This window comes from Apostichopus japonicus, chromosome 16, assembly GCF_037975245.1.
Source record: "Apostichopus japonicus isolate 1M-3 chromosome 16, ASM3797524v1, whole genome shotgun sequence".
NCBI lineage: Eukaryota > Metazoa > Echinodermata > Holothuroidea > Aspidochirotida > Stichopodidae > Apostichopus > Apostichopus japonicus.
The window spans coordinates 21,486,422-21,509,075 of NC_092576.1; the positions used below are offsets into that span (position 1 = coordinate 21,486,422).

At 38.6% G+C, this 22,654-nt stretch overlaps 2 protein-coding genes across 10 annotated transcripts in view; one reads left to right on the top strand and one right to left on the bottom strand.

Moving 5' to 3' along the window:
- The window catches only part of LOC139983616 (uncharacterized), a 121,223-nt gene that overhangs the window by 30,942 nt on the left and 67,627 nt on the right, over positions 1-22,654 (bottom strand). Inside the window, exon 4 of one of the 9 annotated variants that reach the window (XM_071997282.1) lies at positions 18,969-21,705. The exons of the other annotated variants lie outside the window; for them this stretch is intronic. Coding sequence (XP_071853383.1) covers positions 20,896-21,705 — 810 coding nt within the window. The 3' untranslated portion in view covers positions 18,969-20,895. Of the gene's footprint in view, positions 1-18,968; positions 21,706-22,654 lie in introns of those variants that run through there. 9 annotated transcript variants of the gene reach the window in all.
- Positions 1,771-17,382, top strand: LOC139983519 (uncharacterized). Its single transcript, XM_071997130.1, has 7 exons — positions 1,771-1,951; positions 2,603-3,890; positions 4,112-4,216; positions 6,194-6,322; positions 8,188-8,402; positions 9,174-9,345; positions 12,528-17,382. The coding sequence occupies exons 2-7, from the start codon at positions 3,854-3,856 to the stop codon at positions 12,677-12,679; spliced, it is 810 nt and encodes a 269-aa protein (XP_071853231.1). The 5' UTR covers positions 1,771-1,951; positions 2,603-3,853; the 3' UTR covers positions 12,680-17,382.

Below are 22,654 nucleotides of genomic sequence, written 5' to 3' on the forward strand. Positions count from 1 at the left end.
CAGTTTAATGGTACTTATGGGTGCGATTATTGTGAAATTCGAGGTGTATGGGAAAATGGATCCATGCAGTTTCGTGATATTGATACCCTACGTACTGACGCTTCCTTCAGGTCAAAATCAAATGCTAAACACCATAAAGTTGACAGCCCATTTCTAGACTTGTGTTTGTCCATAGGTATTTCAATATTATTGAATGAGAATTTAGTTAGGAAATATGTGGACTATGCTCAGGAACTTTTAGAGTACTTTTTCCACAAAGGCATGGAACTCTATGGAAGAAAAATTTCATCATATAATTTCCATGCTGTTGTCCATTTGCCAATAGTTGCAAAAGAGCATGGGTGTCTGGAAAACTGTTCTGCATATCCTTTTGAGAACTACATGCAGAAACTAAAATCAATGGTGAGATCTGGTAAAAATCCTTTGGTACAAGAAGCTCACATACTTGCAGAATATGAGAAACATCAGTCGAAAAATACAAATGTGGTGCCTATGGAACTGGAGATTAGCTCTGCGAAGCCAGATAACTGTTATCTATTGAAAAATGGACATTACTGTTTGGTACATGCTGTCAACATGGCATATATATTATGTGAAGAGTTCCACAAACCAGCAAACTTCTACACCAATCCATGTGAATCTCAGCTACTGAGAATATCTCAAGTATGCATGAAAAACAGCAAAATGATACAACTACAGAAAGCTGCATTCAAGGAAAAAGCTCTGTTCATTCCTCTAAACAACAAAACTGGAGTTGTACTGCCATATCTGCATAACCTATAATAACCAGTAACACAATATTGCGAATTGCTAGAAATAATTGCACTGTCCTCTATAGTACTATTAGTATTTTTTGTCATCATTCAGTACATTCATTATGGAGAAATATGCTATTGTGGAATTCCAAAACAGTCTTGCTGGAGTGGTGCCAACTTCTTGGATATTTAAGAAAGATGGAAAAATTTGGTGCAAATGGACTGCATCCCGGACTAAAACAATTGCATGGGGGCTGCCCAATTCATCATGGACTACATCCTCAATTAAACAGGTTGTTGCATACAGAGGTAGGTGAATTATACATGCATTAAATAATGCATAGTGATAGTTTGCTGTAAAAAGCAAACGTGAGAGAAGCAGATGTCAGTAAATTGGTATATCTCTGTATCTATACATGCACAAGAAAATCCCCCCAAACTAGTCACATTCCTCAGGGCACTCTACATGCACACATGTGAAGTGTTTGCACTGGGTAGAAAATTCGTCCCCGGTTACCCGGACCTCCCTATATACCAGCCGGGTACCCAATTTTTTACTGCGCTCACTTCTTCGCTTTCATGATTTATTGGTCGCAGCTCAAGCGCAGCCCTAGTGTGACTGCTGTTTTAATCGGAAATTTTCTCATTTTTGAACAGTAAAAATCTAACATGATATAGAAACACAGGCCAGACCATATGCTCATTTGACATCATAAAATGAAATAGCCATGAATGTATATTTGTTGGGGGGGGGGGAGTGGTTTACAAAGATGATTTTTTGGGGGGAACATTGTCTAAAGTTTTCGTACATTAACATTTGACATCACCATTTACTGTCACCGCCAAGATAAAAAATAGATCTCTAGTCTTCCTGTAACAGAAACCGCGGTCAAATATCATTTAAAATTCTAATTCAGACAGTTTAAATCTCAAAGGCAAGGAATCACTAAGCCCGCAGCTTTCTAAGAGGGCCTGAATATTAACCAAACTAATTCTCAAACTAATCTTATTTCTCTTCTAGCATCTTACAGTTGATAATGTCTGTCTTGGGTTTGAGCACAGCAGCACAGTGGCGGTGACGGAGGCTGACCTAAACTTCCCTGAGGCAGATTCTGCCACATCAAGCAGCACCAGTAATTCTAAAAGAAACATATTTAGGCCCCTCCACTACACCGGAGAACCAAACTCCAACACTGGTAATTTGGTAATGTTAAAGTTGTGACTGCTGGGTGAAATGATATTAAGTTCTGTTAAATCAGGAAATATTAGTAGGAAAAGCCTACAGTACTTTAGTGATAATTAGCTGTGTGACACATTGAACTAATATATTGCTGCAAATATTCATTGATGAAGTATATCAAACTATGGGGGAGGGGAGGGGTGGGGGGGCAAAAGGTGAGCGGCTGATGGGTGTCAAAACTGCACATTGTCTGGTCTCTTTCTTAATTGGCACCTCATTTAGCATGCATGCACCCTGCAGGGTTTGCGTAAGGACCAGGATTGCGGGAATCCCGTAGTGTTTTTGTGTATTCCCTCACATTTTAAATATGAGGGGGGGGGGATATTTCATTTATGGTATGAGCTACTCTACTGTACCTTTGGTGTATTTTTTTCCAAAAATCTGCTTTATTGGGGTCAGGTAACTTGGGGTAATATGATATCACTAAACTCCTACATATTGAATTGTACACTCATTGGGTAGTACTTTACATGAGGGCCCATGTAGCTAATGAGCATATGACAATTACATTTGCATGAAATTTAAGGATCTGTTATTTGTTATACAGTAACATGTCAATGATGTACATAGTATTTATTTCACAAAATTATGATTTAATCATTTAAAGATGAAACTGGAAAAAACTCAAAGAACCAAAGACAGAAAAGAGGCAAGAAACGTTCTCTTCATACTTTGGACGAAGCGGAGTTGGAACCCAGTTCTGAATCTGGTAAAAAACATATATGCAGGGATGTAAGTCTTCCGTATTTTTACGGAAATCCGGTTTTTTTCAGGGATGTAAGTCTTCCGTATTTTTACAGAAATCCGTTTTCTTTAATTCCAATAAAGTTCCACAAAATTGTTCGAATATCAAAGACACAACGCGGCAAAAATGCCTGGCCCGTTGCAGCAAGCTAACTTCAACTTTCACTCATCGATCAATCAAAATACCATTCCTGTTTCGCATCATCGCATTGCACTGTACAACATTGTGCCATGTGAATATCGTTGCGTACGTGCGAACTTCAAATCGCCATAGCTCATTTCTGTCGTTGAAAAACCTTGCCTAATTCACGTTGATTGGACTGCTAATTAATATCTTTGTAACTGCTGGTGCTCGACATAACTTTCGGAATTAACGCTTGTGATATTTGTGAGCGGCGGAAATCTACGGGATACGCATATGAAAGTCGATATTTGTGATCGCATTCGAATGTGAGACTATTTTTTATTCCGTAGTTCGCTGCGACGTATTCGTAACTTTGAGCTAGCCTAACATACGATAGTGTGTAAGTAGTAAGAACTAGGGGTAAGAAGTGTTCGGGCTAATACTTCTGAGCTAGCCTAACATAACGATAGTGTGTAAGTAGTCAGAGCTAGGAGTAGGATGTGTTAGGACGGCATTCACCCGGGGTCTCCGAATAGTTTTCCGGTTTTTTTTTTTGGCTGCACTTACATCCCTGATATATGTTTATGCGTACCAGTCTCCCCAGTATATGAGAGCAGTAAACCTACTGTGACACATGATTCATTTGGTAGACGTGTGCCACTGTTACATATAACGCCTAAGAGAAGGAAGGCTATATAGGTCTTAGCATTAGGGAAACTAAACTTGCAGAGGGTAAAAAGAGGCCAAAAAATAATACTAAAAGTAAACTTCTTCCTGAAGGAGAAACCCTTGAACTTCTTGATTCAGAAGATTGGTAGAGAAGCACAGAGAATTAGATTTGTACCAAATATAAAACCTGGCCACAGTAAACATGCATGTTAATTAACACTTGATGCAGGTAGGATTACTACTCCTTGCACAGTCTTTGATGGATAACATGGAATGAAACATAGCTGGCTACCACCATTACCATAAATAGTATAACTCCCAATGAGTATACATTTTCTGATGGGTAATCAGGAGTTCAGTAAGTATAGATAATGTAATACTTAATAATATATAATAATAATAATTACTATACCAGTTAGTAATATCTATAGTAATGAATACTAGTACCCAACCCCAATTTTGATTGTTTGGATGGATACCTCATTTAATTTCCATTCAGAAAGGGTGATGAATTAACATGCATGGTCATATAACATGTCAACGATGTATCTTATGAAATTATGATTTTATCATTTAAAGATGAAACTGGAGAAAACTCAAAGAAAGGAACCAAGAAACGTTTTCTACATGATGCCGAGTTGGACGAAACCAGTCACACTACAGAAGAACCCAGTTCTGAATCTGGTAAATAAAATCATAAAAATTTAGGAAAGAAACGTTTCCTGTTGAAAATTTGCTGTGGCCATATTCATTCTCATAGAAGCACACTGTGCTGAGGCAATAAGCTAGGTAAATACAAAATTGTGTACTTATATTAGGAATATGTTATATGATTTTCAGAACAGGTACATGTACAGTGTATTACACTCAGAAAAATATTGAGTTTAATAGGTCTAACAGTCACATGATGTACAGTACCGTTTGACACCTTTGACACACGTTCGCATCCCAAAGTGTAAACATTGTCCGTTTTTCCTTGGACTTGGTATTATTATATCATATTATATGCTGATACATGATTTTCATACCTCCGTTATAAATACTGATGTCTTCATGATTTTCCATGATGTTGGTTCTTCATTTTCAGTACAGATGTTCACGCCATCCTTTTCCTATTAAATCCCCTCGTTCCCCTTACCTTTTACAATTCCCATATTCTCTTCCCCCTCCCATTCCCATATCTTGAACTTATCTGGACAATTATCTTGTCCGCTCCTTCCACTCCCCATCCCATTTTTTCCCTTCCAATATCCTTACCTTCTCATACCTATCACCCTTTCTATCTATCTGTTGACAATTGTTGAAAGTGACCCTGTGCTTGCATTCCCAATAAATTTTAGGGATGTACCGGATCCTGAATTATCCCGGATAGTACGAACTATCCAGCCGGACCAGGTTGTAGTTATAATGGCACATCAAAAGGAAGGGTACAGGCCTATAGGGGCCATTCACGTACGTGTAGCCATGATTATTTTTATGGGACGACGTAAGTGTGCTCCTATCTTCACCCAGAAACTTGCTACTAATATTTTCACTCAAAAAATGACTATGTAGTCTGATGCGCTGCTATACAAACGTGTTTGTCAGACTATATCTTTAATGATAATCCCTATTGGATAATTCTAATGGTGTGCTCTTTCACTATGATTTTGGTTTATATAGTAAGCAAAGGAATATCACTGAGCCTTTTGGACTCTTCATTATCATGATAATGTTCATATTAGTTCTCATTTACTTGCAGTGGCATCGGAAGGTACTTTTGAGTGGGGGGCTGAAGACTGATGGCCGGCCTGGGGGAGGGGTCTAAGGGGATGGGTTGTCCCCCTCCCCACACCCCCTCCCCTTTGGAATTTTTGGGCATTTCCAGGTGGCCTCAGATGCAATTTGGTGCAATGTAGCACACTTCAACACCCACTCCATTTTGTAAAAACTCTTGCATTTTCACCTGGCCTTAGATGCAATTTGTTGCTTCAAATGAGATTTTTTTCTCATTTGGAAATGAAAAAGGGGTTTTCTGACTTGCGAAGCGGAATGATAGTGATGTCATGTTACAGACGATCAGTTGGGGATTACTCAGGAAGAAAATGTCTGGAGCAAGTCTAAACTTTCAAGAATTCAAGGATGTTATAGCATTAGACAAATTAATTTATTATAAGAACAAAAATACATTTTAGCTACCTTGCTACATCAACAAGGAAATGATTTTTCCTCCAAAAAACATTGTGGGTGGAAGACTCATATGGAGTAGACGAAACCTATTGTTTAATATCTATGCTTATACAGTGTATCACAAATATGATTGAGGTCACAGGGTCAGATGTTAAATTATTCAAATTGCAACATAAGTTGTATATAAAGTCACCAGAGAAGTCTTGTATGAAGTTGACATATGTCACACTTGACTTGACGTTGTTGGAGTGATAACTGACCAGTGCATGTCACTGTGTGTGTTAAATGTTATGTTATTTTTTTTTTTTTGGGGGGGGGGTACTTTAACTGTTCACAGAATGTGTGCATTCTGGTTTAGTGAACAGGTCAGCTCTGTCTGCTTTGAAGTAATTAAAAACTGCATGATTGCTGAATGTTGAATCCCTTGTTAGGTATTTGACATCAAATTAGTACTGAATGCTGCTGCAGTGAAATGGTTGTTATTGCTTTCAGGAAGATTTGAAGATTTGGACACACCAGGGGTTTCACCAGTGGCACATATTACTAGTAGGCATCAAGAAACCTTAACACCGAGGCGTATCTCCAACCGGCCAACACCCGTGAAAAATGAAGACCTCTATGGTGAGTGTTTTTTAAATTAAGGGCAATTCTATGAAAAAGTTGACAATGCCCTGAAATTAGTCTCAACTTCTGGCAAATTAGTAATTGTCTTTCATTTAGACCGTGGGTCGTAGTCCAAAAATGTGTCTAGAAATTGATTTCCGTTCCCAGAATACCTACACTAAAACAAATTTCACAGTTCTGTTAAGAAAAATGTCAATTTTCATAAAACTAATATTCGCAAACTTGTGCACTTTAAGAAACTATTAAACAAAATGGATGACAGTTTGCTAAACACAACTGTACTAATTCCAAAAGTTTTTCTAATTGAAACAGGCATCTCTTTTATTGAATAAGTTTTTGCATGTTGATAAGCATACACCTGTTGAACATCTGTGCAAAATTTCGCAGATAAAAGACATGGAATTGCGGTGGAATTGAAGAGAAACAAAATAAAAATAGATGGCACTTTTCCAATTTTAGATGATGAGAGCAAGAATGCAAGATAGATTGTATACAACTGTCAGCACTCATTGGCCTCGCAAAGGGGCATGGGGGGGAGGGAATATACAGCTGGCAGCTTAGTGGCATGGACGACAGGGGTGGGGAAGTAGAGGGGGGCATGTGCCCCCTGAAAATGTACCTCCAGATGAGCTCTCTATTGGCTGAAAATAGGAAAAATGCTGATGACATCAAATGACCTTCAACACCCCCCTCCCCCCCCCCTCTCAAAAAAGAGCTCACTTCCTAGACTAATGATAAATAAAGAAAAGAGCTGTTTTCATGCCATTCCATTTATTCTCATTATGTAACATCTGCAATTCTGTACATACAATACTGTAGTATGAACACAAAAGTGACACCATGGCACTAGCCCTGCTCTTTGCCACCAACACCTATCCAGAAAATATATCATTAATGTTGTAGAGGTTTCATCATCATGATTTTCATGTAAATTTTTCCATATGTGCACACATGACATCATGGGCACCAGGTGTGGTGCCAGGATTTCCCGACATGGGGGCTAAGGTCCCGACGAATCTCCCTTCAAATTTAACAAAAACCGATAGCCGTTTGGCCGTGCCCTTTTCTAATCTTATTTCGAGCCCTGTATCTATATCTATAGATACACATATATAATATACACATATATATATATATACAGTCATGCTTTTGTTTGTGCGTGTTTGTGAAAATCTGTGACACCGCTTGTGAATACGATAAGTTGACACAAGGTCTGTCTAATTTTGTTTATACAGAAATTTGTATGTTTGAACTCTAGTGTAACAGGAGTAACCATGATGTAAGTAATTGACCATTTTGGTATTTCGCCAAAAATGGTAAATTCTGTAACAATACTATGCACCCCATTAAATATATGTGTGCCATTCAATGTGAAGGCAAATGAACATTAGTATTACTTCATTCAGTATCAGTACTGCACGTTTTGGATAAACCTGATTTTCAGTTTTAGGGTGCTTGAGAAATGTAACACAAGTAACTGCATGACTGCTGCACTAGGTCATGTTATCAATAGATTTTTGCTGCTGGAATAAGCTCCATAGCTGTCATTGACATATATGTGTATTGATATGTTTACCTAAAAGTTCTACATTGATCAGTGCATATATGATAGAGAACGCTACTCCACTCATGGCATAGCTAGCTATGGCATAGCTTTGTCATAAGTCTGATTTAGAGACTTGCACACATACAATCTACTGCAGTGACAGAATTGGCTACAGCAATGCCTCTTGGTAAATTGGTTAGAGTGACTAAGTTCACACACCATAACACCCCTGGTGCCCTATTTTATGTATCAGAGAAAATGGAGCATACTATTTAAAAACAAAAATAGTGACTGCATGTTTTCATTTCAATTTCAGATTTACTCAGCAGATTACTGCAAGTGGGAGAGGAGAATAGAAGGCTTAACATAGAAAACAAGCATGACATTGATCGGTTGAAACTTGAGATCCTGCAAGCTGCTCCTAGTGAAGCAGAGGAAGTGGTTGAGTGCTTCAACAAAAAGCTGTCCACGGTTCTAGAATTGAACCAATTTGAACAGAAACTAAAGGATCAGCCCTTCAGGCAGAAAGTGGTATGATATTGTCAGAATTTATGAGGGGCCAAAGATTTTCCAAAATGACCGTTATTTGATCCAAGGTCACCAAAGGTCAATTATGGGTCAAAATGTGTGTTTTTTAGCAATAACTTGTGTAACTCCTCCTGATAAGGTTGACATGGTTGTGCATTGGGTAAAGGATCGTTTCCAAACATAACGGTCATATTATCCAATGTCAACGAATGTCAATCAGGGGTCAAAAACTAGTATTTTAGCAATAAGTTGTTACAAAACTCCCACTAACATGGTCCAACATGGTTGATACTTTGGGACTAGTTGTGAATGGGGTGAAGGATCAATTTCAATCATAACCATCATGTGAGACAAGGTCAACAAAGGTCAATTAGGGATCAAAAACTAGTATTTTTGCAATAACTCAAGAACAAAATGTCTGTCACTGTCAAAAGTTATGCTTTTGTAATACAATAGTCGAATTGCACCTGGGTGACCTTTGACCTCCAGTGACCTGTATCTAATCTTCTCATTTTCCACTGTTCAAATTTTTCAATCTAAATTTTTTCACTCTTAGAGTTTACCAAAAAGTGTACATGACCAGATCATAACATGTTTGCAATCAAAGCAAAAACACACTGTCGCGTAACCAGACGAAACTAGAGGTTCGAGAACCGCCTTGTTTATTTTTGGTTACATTCAGTCTTTCAAAATACAGTGTGCTTGTATAATAATAATACAAATGTGTGACCGTGTAGCATTTCCTCTCTTGAATAAATGTCCCATTATTTTCAGACCTCGTACTTAACAACATATTCGGGAGCAGACCCTGGAAAAATGGTCCTGGCCATGATGATGGCTGTCACCGAAAACTCTCTGGCTGAGCAGTACTCCTATGCTGGGAAGTCCAAGAATGGAGTTGCAAAACTACCGTTCAAGGGCTTGTACTTGAACAAGTGCATTTACTGTAAGTGTTTTGTTCATAAAGCACACACCATATTATGTTCTTGTGCATGCTACAAGATGTAGTGAAAAACAGTGATGGCGCCGGCATTTGCTCATCCAAGTTCCTTGATGGGGAGCCAAGGCAAGTGAAGTATACGACAGGTTGGAGAATGGAGGCACATGGAGGGGGGAGTTGGGGGCGAAGAAAAAAACTTTTATAGACAAATTTGTACTCAATTTGGTATGTAGGTTCCTTGTGGTGACTTAATGGTCCCTATTGTTTTTGGTGTATGTCAAAGGTCAGGAGGGGTCAAGCACTGAAAATCTGGTCAAAACGGATTCACAGCTTGTAAACAGCATAACTTGACAAGGTTAGCAAGTTGATACTTGGTATGTCAGTTCCCCATAGTAAGTGCAAAACCCACATTATTTTTGGTGGTGGTCAGAGGTCATCTGAGGTCAACAGAGGTCAAACTCTAAAAGCCTTGTAAACACCACCACTTAATAAGGCTAACTTGTATGAAGTTTATATTCGGTATGTAGGTTCCTCATGGATATTACATGATTTGTCTTGTTTTGGGTGTAGGTCGAAGGTCACATGAGGTCAGATAATCAAATTCTGATAAATGCCCTAATTTAGCTTGCCTATCTGGTAAATGCTAATTTAACAGTTTAGAAATATTCTACATAACTGAAATCAACAGTTTTTTTTTTATACTAAACACCTAGATAACAAGATAAGGCTTTGTTCTGGTTAACCACGCCCCACAATGGACTGATCCATTTTCTAAAAAGGGCTGTCAAAATTATAGGAATGACTCCACACAAAGGTATGCTTGTGCTTTCATTCTATAATCCCTATATCAATAGGCCTTTCCTTAACAGTATGCTATTGTTAAAGAAAACTCAATCCATTAAGGTCAATCCAGGAAGCAAATGGTTTATAGAGAGAGTCATTTATAAACAAGCATGACAAATGGACTGGTCCAGTAAATTGGTGGATATTCAATTTCCATCAAACAGTGTATTTATTGAAGTTTTGTTGGCTAAACAAGTGTTGAAACATATTGGAATTGTAATGAAGGGCCCTCATTTTTGGATGCCCTAAAATTTCTGTGATCCTTAAATTTTGGGCCCTGTGTGCCCAAAATGTTGTGGGCTCTGAAAACAAATTTGTTCTAAATTTTGTGGGCCTATAATCGTGTTGGCTTTGAAAATATTTTTGGGCCCTAACATTGTTTGGGCCCTACAAAAATTATGTGTGCCCTGCAACAATTTTGTGGGCCCTACAATTTTTGGCTTCTAAAAGGTATGTGCTTCTGCACCATTGGTGCTCTAGTTTGGTAGTATTGCTGTTACCTAAGTAGTACTAGAGCAGGGTTGTCCAACCTACGGCCCGTGGGCCACAGTCCGGCCCGCCGCATGGTTGCATCCGGCCCGCCAGAGATGCTCTACGGTGCGAAATGTTAGTGAGCAGATTTATTGATAACAATTTTAAGCTATATAATCAGTCATTCGAGCCTTCTGGGTCCAAAAAACTGCATACAGGTCAGTTTGTGTGACACTCTCTCAGCGGAAAGGGGGGGGCTGGACTTTTTTCATGTTTTATCAGGAAGGAAAATAAATCAGTGCGCTCCGCGCGCAGTGCTCATATCTTGTTGCCTTGGGCTTCGGGCAAAAATCGAAAAATCGAGCGTAGGGTTCATGCGGCCCCCTCCTTCATCATAATCATTCCATGCGGCCCTCCTCTGCAAAAGGTTGCACAACCCTGTACTAGAGCAACTACCTTGGAATTTGAGATCTTGGTGACCTTCCTGTTTGATGCTCAGCATTGAATATGGAAAGTTCGGTTGAGTGTGACCATTTGGAGCACATGTAGGCATTTGTGTCATTGATGTGCTGGAGCAGTCCAACAAACACTGGGAGGAAATATATTCCCAAAATTTAAGCATTTTCATTTTGGTTCTGTAGTATATAACATGGTAACATGGCATGGAATCTCAAAACCTTTTGGTTTTCTGGTTATACCTTGCCGGAGGCAAAAGAGAATCAAACATGATGGTGTATGTATGTGTGTATGTATGTGTGTGACACTTCCTTGTAAACATGATATCTCAAGAAAGTCAGCTTCAATGAAGCTCATACTGGTATGTAGGTTCAGCACAGTGAGTAGATTATTAATAGGGGCCTACCTATTGTTTTTGGTGTTGATGGCATGAATAATTAGAAGTAAGCAGGGCCTAATGTTAGTTCCTTGGACATCAATATCCCTGCAACCGTAAGTCAGAATTTCTTCAAATTTGGCGCTATTGTAAGTTGGGATTCGGACACATACAAAATTTGATCTCATTAACATTCATGAGTAGGCAGAGCTAGCATGTAAACATTCTCAAGGTCAACTTTGATGAAGCTATTACTTGGTATGTAGGTTCAGCATAATGTGTACATAGGTAATAGGTTTGAGCCGAAATTTTTAGTGTGATGAACATAAATATTCATCAGGAGTAGATCTATAATACTAAATATCTAACTACATAAAATTACATTTACCTATGACAAGGAATCACAGTGCCATGTGGTACGCTTGTAAAAAAAAAAAAAATAGGTAAACCATTGGGATTGCTGACCCATCGAGAATAATAGCTCTTCATCTTACCCACTCTGACTGCCCCATAAAATGATCAAATTTCCTGGGATGGGGAGGATGCCCCACTACTGAACTGAAAAAAAATATTGTTTCCAAATCTAATATACAAGTTTCCTGAATCAGACTGAAGGGAAAAGAAACTCATATATTTCTCAATTATAGTTGCTTAATTAATTCAATATGTTAAAATGTAGTTCTTTTGAATTTGTAAGTCCAAATTCTGGTACCTACTGGCAGTTACAAGTTGCGCGTGGCCAGAGGAAGAGATAGGACACACACGACCCAGGTTTGGGCTTAAGGTCCTCTAGTGGCCATTTCATGAAAACATAATAAATGCTTGTCTCTTTTTTTATGGCACGGTCTGTAGTGTTTGTCAAAATGATTATGCATTATTGGGAGTCTTTGCCAAAGTGGTTCAAAAAGTTATAGGGTCGTTAAAATTATTATATATAGAATAAGTACTCTAGTCTAATTGTGTATTTTTTCAGCTGTGACCTAAATAGAGCATTTGATCAGTGTTGTAGTAATAATTTTTCCCTTTCATTTTTGCAATGCAGATGCTGTGAAAAGAAGATTTCAAAGCACCCCAGACTTGAGGGTGCTGGTCAAAAATGGGGTGGAATCTTGGCTAAGATCCTCCCCGATGAGAAGCAAAAGGGAACAACAGCAGCACAACAGCACATTGGAGTCAGACTCAGATGCCTACTGAATGTTCATCATGTTTGATTTAGGGGGATAAATACAAGGGGAACTGGTCTTAAATTTGATTTGAGACCGATGATGACATCATCGAGGAGGCTGAGCGGACCGAGGCGGTAGCCGAGGTCCGCTGCCCTTCTCGATGACGTCATCAGAGGTCTCAAATCAAATTTAAGACCGGGTGCCCTCGTTTTTATCCTCATTCATAAATGTTAGAAAACGGCATTTTTTCGCTAAATTTTGCTGATCTGTATTTAATTCTCCTTATGCCTCCCTTAATCTTTTTCCTGAATGAGGTAATAGTCACCTCATGTAAAACAGCATTTTCTTCCGACGAACATTAAGAGTGAAAAAATACGAATGAAGCGGTATCGTTTGGTCTTAAATTTTAATTTTTTTTTTTTACCTACCAGGTCAAATTGCGCAATAAGCAGATGCTGAGTTGTGTGTGTCCTGGAAAGTCCGTAAACGCTACAACTGTTAGGATAGCAACGTTGCATGTTGCTAACATTCTTTTGAGTAGAACTCGTCTATCCCAGGTCGGTAGATGAACTGTTTAAATAAACATTTACTGGGCCTGAGAATGAGCAGTTTTTGAAGAGGTTCCGAGCCCCATTGTATGATTGTTCGACAGGTTTGGACTTGTAGTAACCGCAGTGTTATTGCGAGTCTGAAAGATCGCTAGGCCTAGTCCCTGGTCAGTCATGTCGTTACTGCTAGAAGTAGTACTAGTAGTAGGCCTAGTGCTTACATTATTGCTAGGCTTAGCGACACGGTTTCTTCTGTTATAGTGTCAATATTGGACGCTCTACGCTTCGGTTCTTCGTTGAAGCACTGCTGACTTTAGCACTAGCTCAAAATTAATCCCTATGTCATTCATGTTACTCGAAGTATTTAGCTGGATGATTTAAGAAGTACGTACAGTGTGTATTGAGACTCGGTGTGTGTGAAAACATGTAATGTACTGCTGTAACTAATTGCAAGTAGGCTATATATACTGTACAGTATTCTTTTGCAATTTGAAACATTTCTTTGCCCATAAACATATTTGCATATACTCATGGCAACGTTACACCATGTCTTCATTTCTTTTAATTATGACTTCATGATTGCCACGGCAACAAACCAGTGTTTGTCTAACATTTCGATCCTGAAGAAATTCTCCTCTCTATACACTCGACCAGTCTCGAATTGCATTCGAGACTGGTCCAGTATACAGAAAGTTTGTTTACGCATTTATGAATGTTTCTGAATAAATGATTGAATTGAAACCTTGCATTTTTTTAACTTTTTTAGTATTCTGTTATATTGAAATTATGTTGCCAGGGTAAAAATATTTTATTAATCAAAATCATCAAAATTTAGTTAGTTATCTAGATATAAAACCCTTTCGTTACAATACTGGATTGCACTTTGTTTATCAGGATACCAAACATTTTGTGTAAAAATACTGACTGTACAGTTACATAGGATGTTTGTAACAATAACAATGCAGTTTGGTTATCAACATACTAAAGTAACAAAACCTTTTGTGTAACAAAACTGTTGAAGTTACATTATAAATTGAATAAAATGTTTTGTAACAACACATAACAGTTCTGGTTATCAAAATTCAAACCTTTTTTGTGTAAAAAATATTGTCACAGTCATGTTAACTGGTTATGTAAAATGTTATTTAACAAAAACATTACAGTTTGGTTATTAAGATAGAAAACTATCTGTGTAACTATTCTCTTACAGTTACATTATAAGTTACATACAATATTTTGTAACAACAAAATTACAATTTGGTTATCAATTTACCAACTCTGTTGTGTAACAATACTATTACAGTTACCTCACTACATTACATAATATTTTGTGGAACAATATCATTACAGTTTGATTATCGAGATGCCAAACATTTTGTTTAACAATTCTGTTATGGTTACATTATTAAGTGACGTAAAATATTACAAAACGGTTACAAGCTGGTACGTGCACAAGGTTACTTGTATGTTACTAAATTATATAACCAAATGTTACAAAACATGTTACATAACATGTTAGGTAACTGGAGCAATACTATTATGCAAACATTTTGTGTAACAATTCTGTTACAGTTCCGTTATAAGGTGACATAAAATATTACGAAACGGTTACAAGCCCCTGCGTCCACAAGGTTACATGTATGTTACAAAATTATATAACCAAATGTTACAAAACATGTTACATAACATGTTAGGTAACTGGATCATTACTATTATGCAAACAGTTTGTGTAACAATTATGTTAACGGTTACATTATTAGGTGACATAACATATTACGAAACTGTTACAAGCATGTGCGTCCACAAAGTTGCATGTCTGTTTCCGATTTATGTAATGTAACGTTACGTAAAATGTATATGTAACTTTCACAGAACCGTTGCATAAAAAGTTTGTAGGGTAGTGTATTCCCCAAAACTAATCTGAAAGTATCTGGACCTCAGATGAGTTTGAGAAAAGTCCAGTTCCAAGACATCTGCATTCCACTAGTCAGAGACTACAGAAAATGAAGGTTGATACTACCAGACTGCTATTAAATAGGTGACTACTTAGGTAAACTTTTCATAAGAGAGTGAAACAACTACTCTCCATGTATCTACAACATAGGAGAAGCGGGGTTAGGGGTGTTTACAATGACTCTAATGGTCAGCTAGTATAGGGACGGAAGCTTAGAAAGTAATAAAAAACATACACGAATCAGTAGGTATAGAAACATTTATATTAGGGTAACGACTGGCTTTTATATTCAGTGGACCTAGCAACCAATCAAAGGACACATATAATCAAGTAGCGGCACTGGCCTAGTGTTAACTATACAGTTTGTACATGAACACATTATATCATAAACACAGATAATAACAGTTGGAACTCAGTTTTTGTGGGTACAAATGCATTATAGCATTCCCACAACTAATCAAGGAGCCGCGCTGGTCTACTGTTAACTATACGGTTAGTGTATGGACACATTATATCATAAACACAGATAATAACAGTTGGAACTCAGTTTGTGTGGGTACAGATGCATTATAGCATTCCCACAACTAATCAAGGAGCCGCGCTGGCCTACTGTTAACTATACGGTTAGTGTATGGACACATTATATTATAAACACAGATAATAACAGTTGGAACTCAGTTTGTGTGGGTACAAATGCAATATAGCATTCCCACAACTAATCAAGGAGCCGCGCGCGCTGGCCTACTGTTAACTACAGTATACGGTTAGTGTATGGACACATATCATAAACACAGATAATAACAGTTGGAACTCAGTTTGTATGGGTACAAAGCATTATAGCATTCCCACAACTTCAAACTGGTCAAATAAGATACACTCTCTTTCTTGTAGTCCGTATCGACTAACAAGACTATGTATAATGAACACTCGGACATATGCGCTGTCATTCCGATCCATCCTCTTTAGACTGTCCGGGCAACCATTGGGTGGAGTAGCCCCTTCCCTGGGTAGTATGATACAACCAGCGTCTATAGGAATGACCCGCATCTATGAGTATTAACCAGCGTCTAATTGCCCAAGACCATCAACAGTGTGTATAACAGAGTGTGAATAATCAGAAAACACAGTAAGACCTGAAGACATATCAAACAGTCTTCAACTTTCTCTCAGAAGAAGTAAAGGTGTTGCCTCTGCTTGTGTTGGCAGATGAGAGATCGATAAAATAAACTGACCTATAGTCGACCCACTTTATAACTTAAAAAACAAAATAATATAACCATTACTAAACAAATAATAAGTAAACAAAGCCATGGACAATACATCACTACCCCTATACATGTAATGTATAACTTAACCACTGCATCAGTGGTGGAGCGTCCATACAGTCAGGGGGGCGGATGCTTTTCAGCTCTTTACCACTTTTTTACCACTCTTTACCACTTTTTACTTATTCGTGATTATTGACTTTTTTATTGCTCTCTCGTCTACTTATTGACATTTGTCACATTTTGTTGGTGTAATTTGGCAATGACACCTATTTATTCTTCATTTATCTGCAAATTAGCAAGGCCCGGAAAGGGTCATTTTCGGCGATCTATAGGGAGCATCTTTACTCAAAAAATTCTGTACGCTACGCGCCAACCAGTGGTGGCGCTCTGCTTAGATAGTGTCCAGAGACGTATATAGCTCTGATAGTGTCGATAGCGCCCCTACAGACCATTCTCTCCCCTCCTGACCAATACCCCTAGCTCCCCCACTGCACTGCATGGAGGTAGTGAGGTAGTGCATGTGCTAAACTATCTAGAAGTGACATATGGCCTTGTAACCGCTTGTCACAAGCAGCACCAAAAGCGATAAACAAATTATAATATAGATAATAGAAAAGCTATGAACAAATATGCCTTTTTCCACTGTACTTCAGCAACTTGAGAAATCCCCTTGCTGGAATTCCTTTCATGCAAACACTTCTTTCCTGTCAAGATGTCAAATTTGAATTGATTGAAATGATTCCCGAGTACAGGGATAGAGAATAGAATAATTCTTTGATGTCTAATTTTTTAGACAGCCTCACTCCCCCCTACCAAATCAGATTGAGAACAATCACAGAATACCATACAGTTGGCATTCTGGAAATGATTCTGTTCTTAATTAGGCTCCCTCCTTTCTACTTACTCTCATTTGTCAATCTGTACAACCATTATAATGATTAAGTAGTGTTATGAAGGCCAAATCTTCTAAATGACCATCCCCCTCCCGCACCCTCAACCCCTCCCCCACCCTCAACCCCTCCCCCACCCTCAACCCCTCCCCCACCCTCAACCCCTCCCCCAAATAAAAGGAATGCATAAAAAATCCATAAAGCTGTTTAAACAGTACTCTGCATCAACTTGGTAATACACATGAAGATTTTAAGAACAACATATGAGATTGGACACTGGCCATAACCCCCCCCCCCCCCCTCAGGTGGCAGGATGGAAAAATTGAATAGAAAAATTGAATTGTTTCGCATGCATTGTGTATACTATAGCTTAACTGACACAATGATAATATTTTGGGCGTCAATTTGGTAACATTTTGGAAAAAGAGATTTGGTGCGCTTCGTGTGCACAAGCTGCATTGATGCTGTGAGAATTAATTACTCCTTGCACATGCATGTTAGCTAGATAACCTTAACATTTTCTGTGCACTTCGCGCGCACTTTAGCTGCATTTGTTTCCGGGAAGGGGCTTTTATTTGAATCTTTTTTATGCCTTGCCAGAGGCAACAGGAATATATGCCTTCACGCATGTGTGTGTGCGTGTGTCTGTCTGTGACGCCGGCTTGTAATCACGATAACTAAACGATGCAGATCCGATCGGTCTCATACTTGGTGGGTAGGTTGCCTATAGTGAGTAGATGGCCCCTATCGTTGTTGGTGCCAATCTCATTAATATATATTAAAAAGTGGACGGACTCCGTATCTCTGCAACCAAATGGATGATTTGTTCAAACTTGTTTGGTAGCATTGGTAGGAGGTGGGGTACATGCGTATGTTAATACCTTATCGCATCTCATTGATATTCATGAGGGGCGGAGCCAAATGTAATTTCGTTGAAAATTGCTCGTAATCACGCTAAGTCAATGACGCAAAGTTTGATCTCATTCCCATACTTGGGAATAGTGAGTAGGTGGTCCCTATTGTTTGTGGTGCCAATATCATTAAAATTCATGACTGGGCTTCGAACAATTTCTTTAAATGCTACTATCTCGGCAACCGTCTGTCTGATTTTGTTCAAACTTATTTTGGTGGCATTAGTGGGAGGTGTGGGTGCATGTGTAGGTTACACCCTTCTGCATCTCATTAATATTTTTGAGGGCTTGGCCAAATGTAGTTTCGATGAAAATTGCTCAGAACCACTTTTTGATTCCTTGCCAGAGGCGGAAGATGTGCATGCGTGCATGTAAGTGTGTGTCTGTGACGCCGGTTGTAACCACTCTAAGTGGATTACGCAAGTTCAGATCATCCTCATACTTCGGTGGTGGATTACCCATAGTGAGTAGATGATTCTTCTTGTTTTTGGTTAAGGTCAAGGTCACCTGAAGGCAACAGAGCTAGGTAAACAATTATATCTGGCTTCAAATCCAAAGACAAGGAATCACGAAGCTCTAGACTGTTGTTATGCATTATAGCTACTATACCCCTACATTGATTGAGGGGGTGGGGAGTTCTAAAGACAGCCAATATAAATGCACTGTATTCATGGTACTGTTGTCCCGTCATTTTGGCGGGGATTGTAGACACATGAGACATAAAAAAATTGGGACAGAGTCGTGGATCGTTTATGGTTGAGTTGTTTTACGAGCAAAGACGACTTCTAAAACTTTCAAGAATTCAAACATAAATAACGCAAAACTTAAGACTGCAAATTCTTGTCAGTCAAAACAAGCGATGTAAATGGCGAAAATAACAAAACACAAGTGAAGAGCAACCAATTTCAAAAGAATTAGCGGTTTTCTAAAAAAACAAAAAACAAAATTACCTTTAGCTTTTACCTAACAATGCCACTGCTCTTACCAGAGGTCATACCGGTCTGACAAAGTGGCGAATCTTTAGTATACTATTTTAAATTTATTCTGATGATACTTCTTAAAATATAAACCAAAAAGCCAGTGGGCATATTGTGATTCCTTGCTGATTGAGATTACATTGATCAAGGTTCATTCACCGACTGTGGACCTACCTACTATATGTTAACTTACCATGTTTAACAGCTATTTTTATCAAAAATCAACTCAAGCCCTGCCCCCTAATAAATGTGCATAATATCACATTGAACATACATTATCATGTACCCGCAATATACCAACACCTCACACAAAGTATGATTCAATTCTGAAAATTTTAAATTTGACCCTGTGACCTCATTAATATTGAGATGAGCACCAAAATCAATAGGGTTCTTCTACTCAGTATGGCGCATCTATGTACCAAGTATGACTTCAATCCAACTTGCCATTGTTGAGTTATCGTGTTTACGAGCTAAGGGCGTCACATACACACACACATGCACACACACACATACCAATAAAGTCCACTCAAACCCCAATGTAGCGAACCCCACTATAACGAACAAATTTCACTCACGATTTTCCCTTATTATAACGAACCCCATTATAACGAGACCACAAATCCAATATAACGAAATATTTGCAGACAGGGCAATTCAGTGTTTCCCACAGTATACATTATACGACAAATTTACACGCCGAAACTAACATGAAATGCAGAAATGGTGATGTATTTGTTCTAGAGAGTAAAGCAGTCTAACAATTTTGCACCTGCTATGTTATGTAATAGCCAATTACTTTAAAAATGCCATCTATTGAAATGTTCTAGAGAGTTAAGCAGTCTAACAATTTTGCACCTGCTATGTTATGTAATAGGCAATTACTTTAAAAATGCCATCTATTGAAATGTTCTAGAGAGTTAAGCAGTCTAACAAGTTTGCACCTGCTATGTTATGTAATAGGCAATTGCTTTCAAGTGCAATCTATTGTTTGCCCAACCATTCTGTTTTTGTTATGTAAAATTAGCATGTATTGTACTGAGTTACAGAATAGTGTGTTTTTAGAGACAGTGGTCAGTTGTAAACTGTTCTTCAGAGAGAAAGGTTGAGTGAGAAATGAGTATAAGACAGAACACAACTTGTAAAAGACTTAGAAAAAGAGAAGAGAGAGATAGAGGTGGAGAGATGAGCAACGAAAAATAAAAAGAGAACAAGCAAATTTCCTTTTTGAGTTTAACTTTTCACTATGTCTGGTGAACATAAAATGGTAGCAGAGCGAGGTTTTGAAACTTTTTGTTGCTTCAATTGAAATAATTTGCCGATAATTTTGAGTTAACTTCCTGGACTAAAAACCATGGAAAGACAGTTTTCTGTTTGTTGTTAGTTTTCTGTTTGTTGTTAGCTTATAGGATATCCCTCTGAGGTAGTCCAAAAGGTGTCTGTCTCTGTAATCCATGAATATGGCTTTTAGGTTTTCGTCCACTCGGCGATATTTTTGCTTTTGAGGTGGCACCGGCTGCCCGGCCTCGATCTGTGCGATGACAAGCCCGGCCATCATTTCCTCACGACGTGTCGCTTTGATCAATGCCCATATGGACGGGTGCTGGAATCCAATTGCCTGGTTAAAGGCATTGTGCCAGCCTTCGATTGAGTTGTTCGTTCGTGGTAAATCGTTTTCCATGCGGTTGGTAACATTTCACATGTTAAGATCAAATAATGGCGAGTGTCTTACACCAGCTCGAACTTGTCCTACATATACCCGTTCAAAATAATCAAGGATGGCCCGTCCATGGTTCCCCCACCTATTTGATACATGTTCAAATGCATCCTCGACTTCGGCTCCAGGCACAAACGCTAGTGGAGCGAGGAGGCGGACTTGCGAGCGGAACACATTGTCATTGATGTATTCGTCTTGTAGGCCTTCTGATTGCACGCGACGGTGTATGGACTGGCAAAGGTGAAAGAGACACCCTTGTACGTTCGCCTCAGGGTAGACAGTTTTGATTGCATTCATTGCACCGACTTCAAAATCTGTCAACACACTTGTTGGTGCCACCAAGGTAAGCTGTTGCACCTGCCTAAGGAGCTCAACGTAAGTCTCCTCCCTCTTGTTTGGCAGTAAAGCATATGCTGTGGGTATGTTTCGTCCCCGACGGAGTCCATGCACAGTATATATCTGTGCAAACTGAGGCGGCGATGACTTAAACGTACCGTCCATGAACCAATGGTGACATGTTGATAAAAAGTCCATTGACCGTTGTGTCGCAAAAAGGAGGATGCGGTCATCACGACCATTTTCATAGCGGAGGAATAGCCTGCCGTCGTTGGTACTTCTAAACTCATCCCGAATGTCAAATAACTTATCATCGGGTGCCGGGACTGGAGGGTCATTTGTTTGACGCTGGCAACGAACATCTCTGCTCATTACATCGATGCCAGGGAGTTGTGCGCAAGCCTGCGGCGACAGGTTGGCGATGCCTCTCGCAACAACATTGCGTGTGCGAACCTGGAACGAAAAAAACGAAACACAAATGTCAACGAAAACAGCAGCACTATGTTTGAAAAGTAACAACATCATTGTAAACAACATTGACGAAGCAGCAACTAACAAACTAATCGGAAAATATATGCAGGGGCGCGTAGCACCGGTCGAGAATAATAGGGACACCCCTACGCCTTTCTGTTAAAGGCAGAACAAACAATGAAAGTAACTGATAACATGCTTAAACAAGCTTTACGTTAGGTACTTTTACCTCTTTTCTGACAATAGTTAACCTTATGAGCGAATGGACACTACTCTAATTGTGGTGCGGTACCTATACTAGTATACAAAGTCGGACTTCGTGGCAAGTACAGTGACGCAATGAGTAGCTTACTGATTGACCAATCACATCTCACTTAAGCGTAATTCTATTTCACTTAAGTCAAATAGATTGACCAATCACATTTCACTTAAGCGTAATTCTATTTCACTTTAGTAAAATGCAATTTAGCTTAAGTGAAATTGAAAAGCCATTTTGCTTACGTAGAGTAGCATTTTACTTAAGTACAATTAAATTTTACTTCAGCAGAATTGTATTTTACTTAAGTAGAATTGTATTTTACTAAAGTTTAATTCAATTCAGCTTAAGCTAAATTGAATTTTACTTAAGTAAAATACGATATAGACAAAACCCGTTTGAACTTAAGCTAATATGAATTCCGCTTAAGTGGAATACAATTAAGCTTAAGTCAAATGCAATTCTACTTAAGTGTAATTCATTTCACTTAAGCTTAATTTTAGTCTACTTAATTGGAATTAATTCTACTTAAGTAGAATACAGAGGTAAATGTTAAAACGGCTTGCCATACGACCCACGGACAAGCTACCTTTCACTGATTAGATTGGACATCACAAGTGAGTTTAGTGAACCCTACAATTGAAAGTCACTCCTCCCAGAAATATACTAGAAATT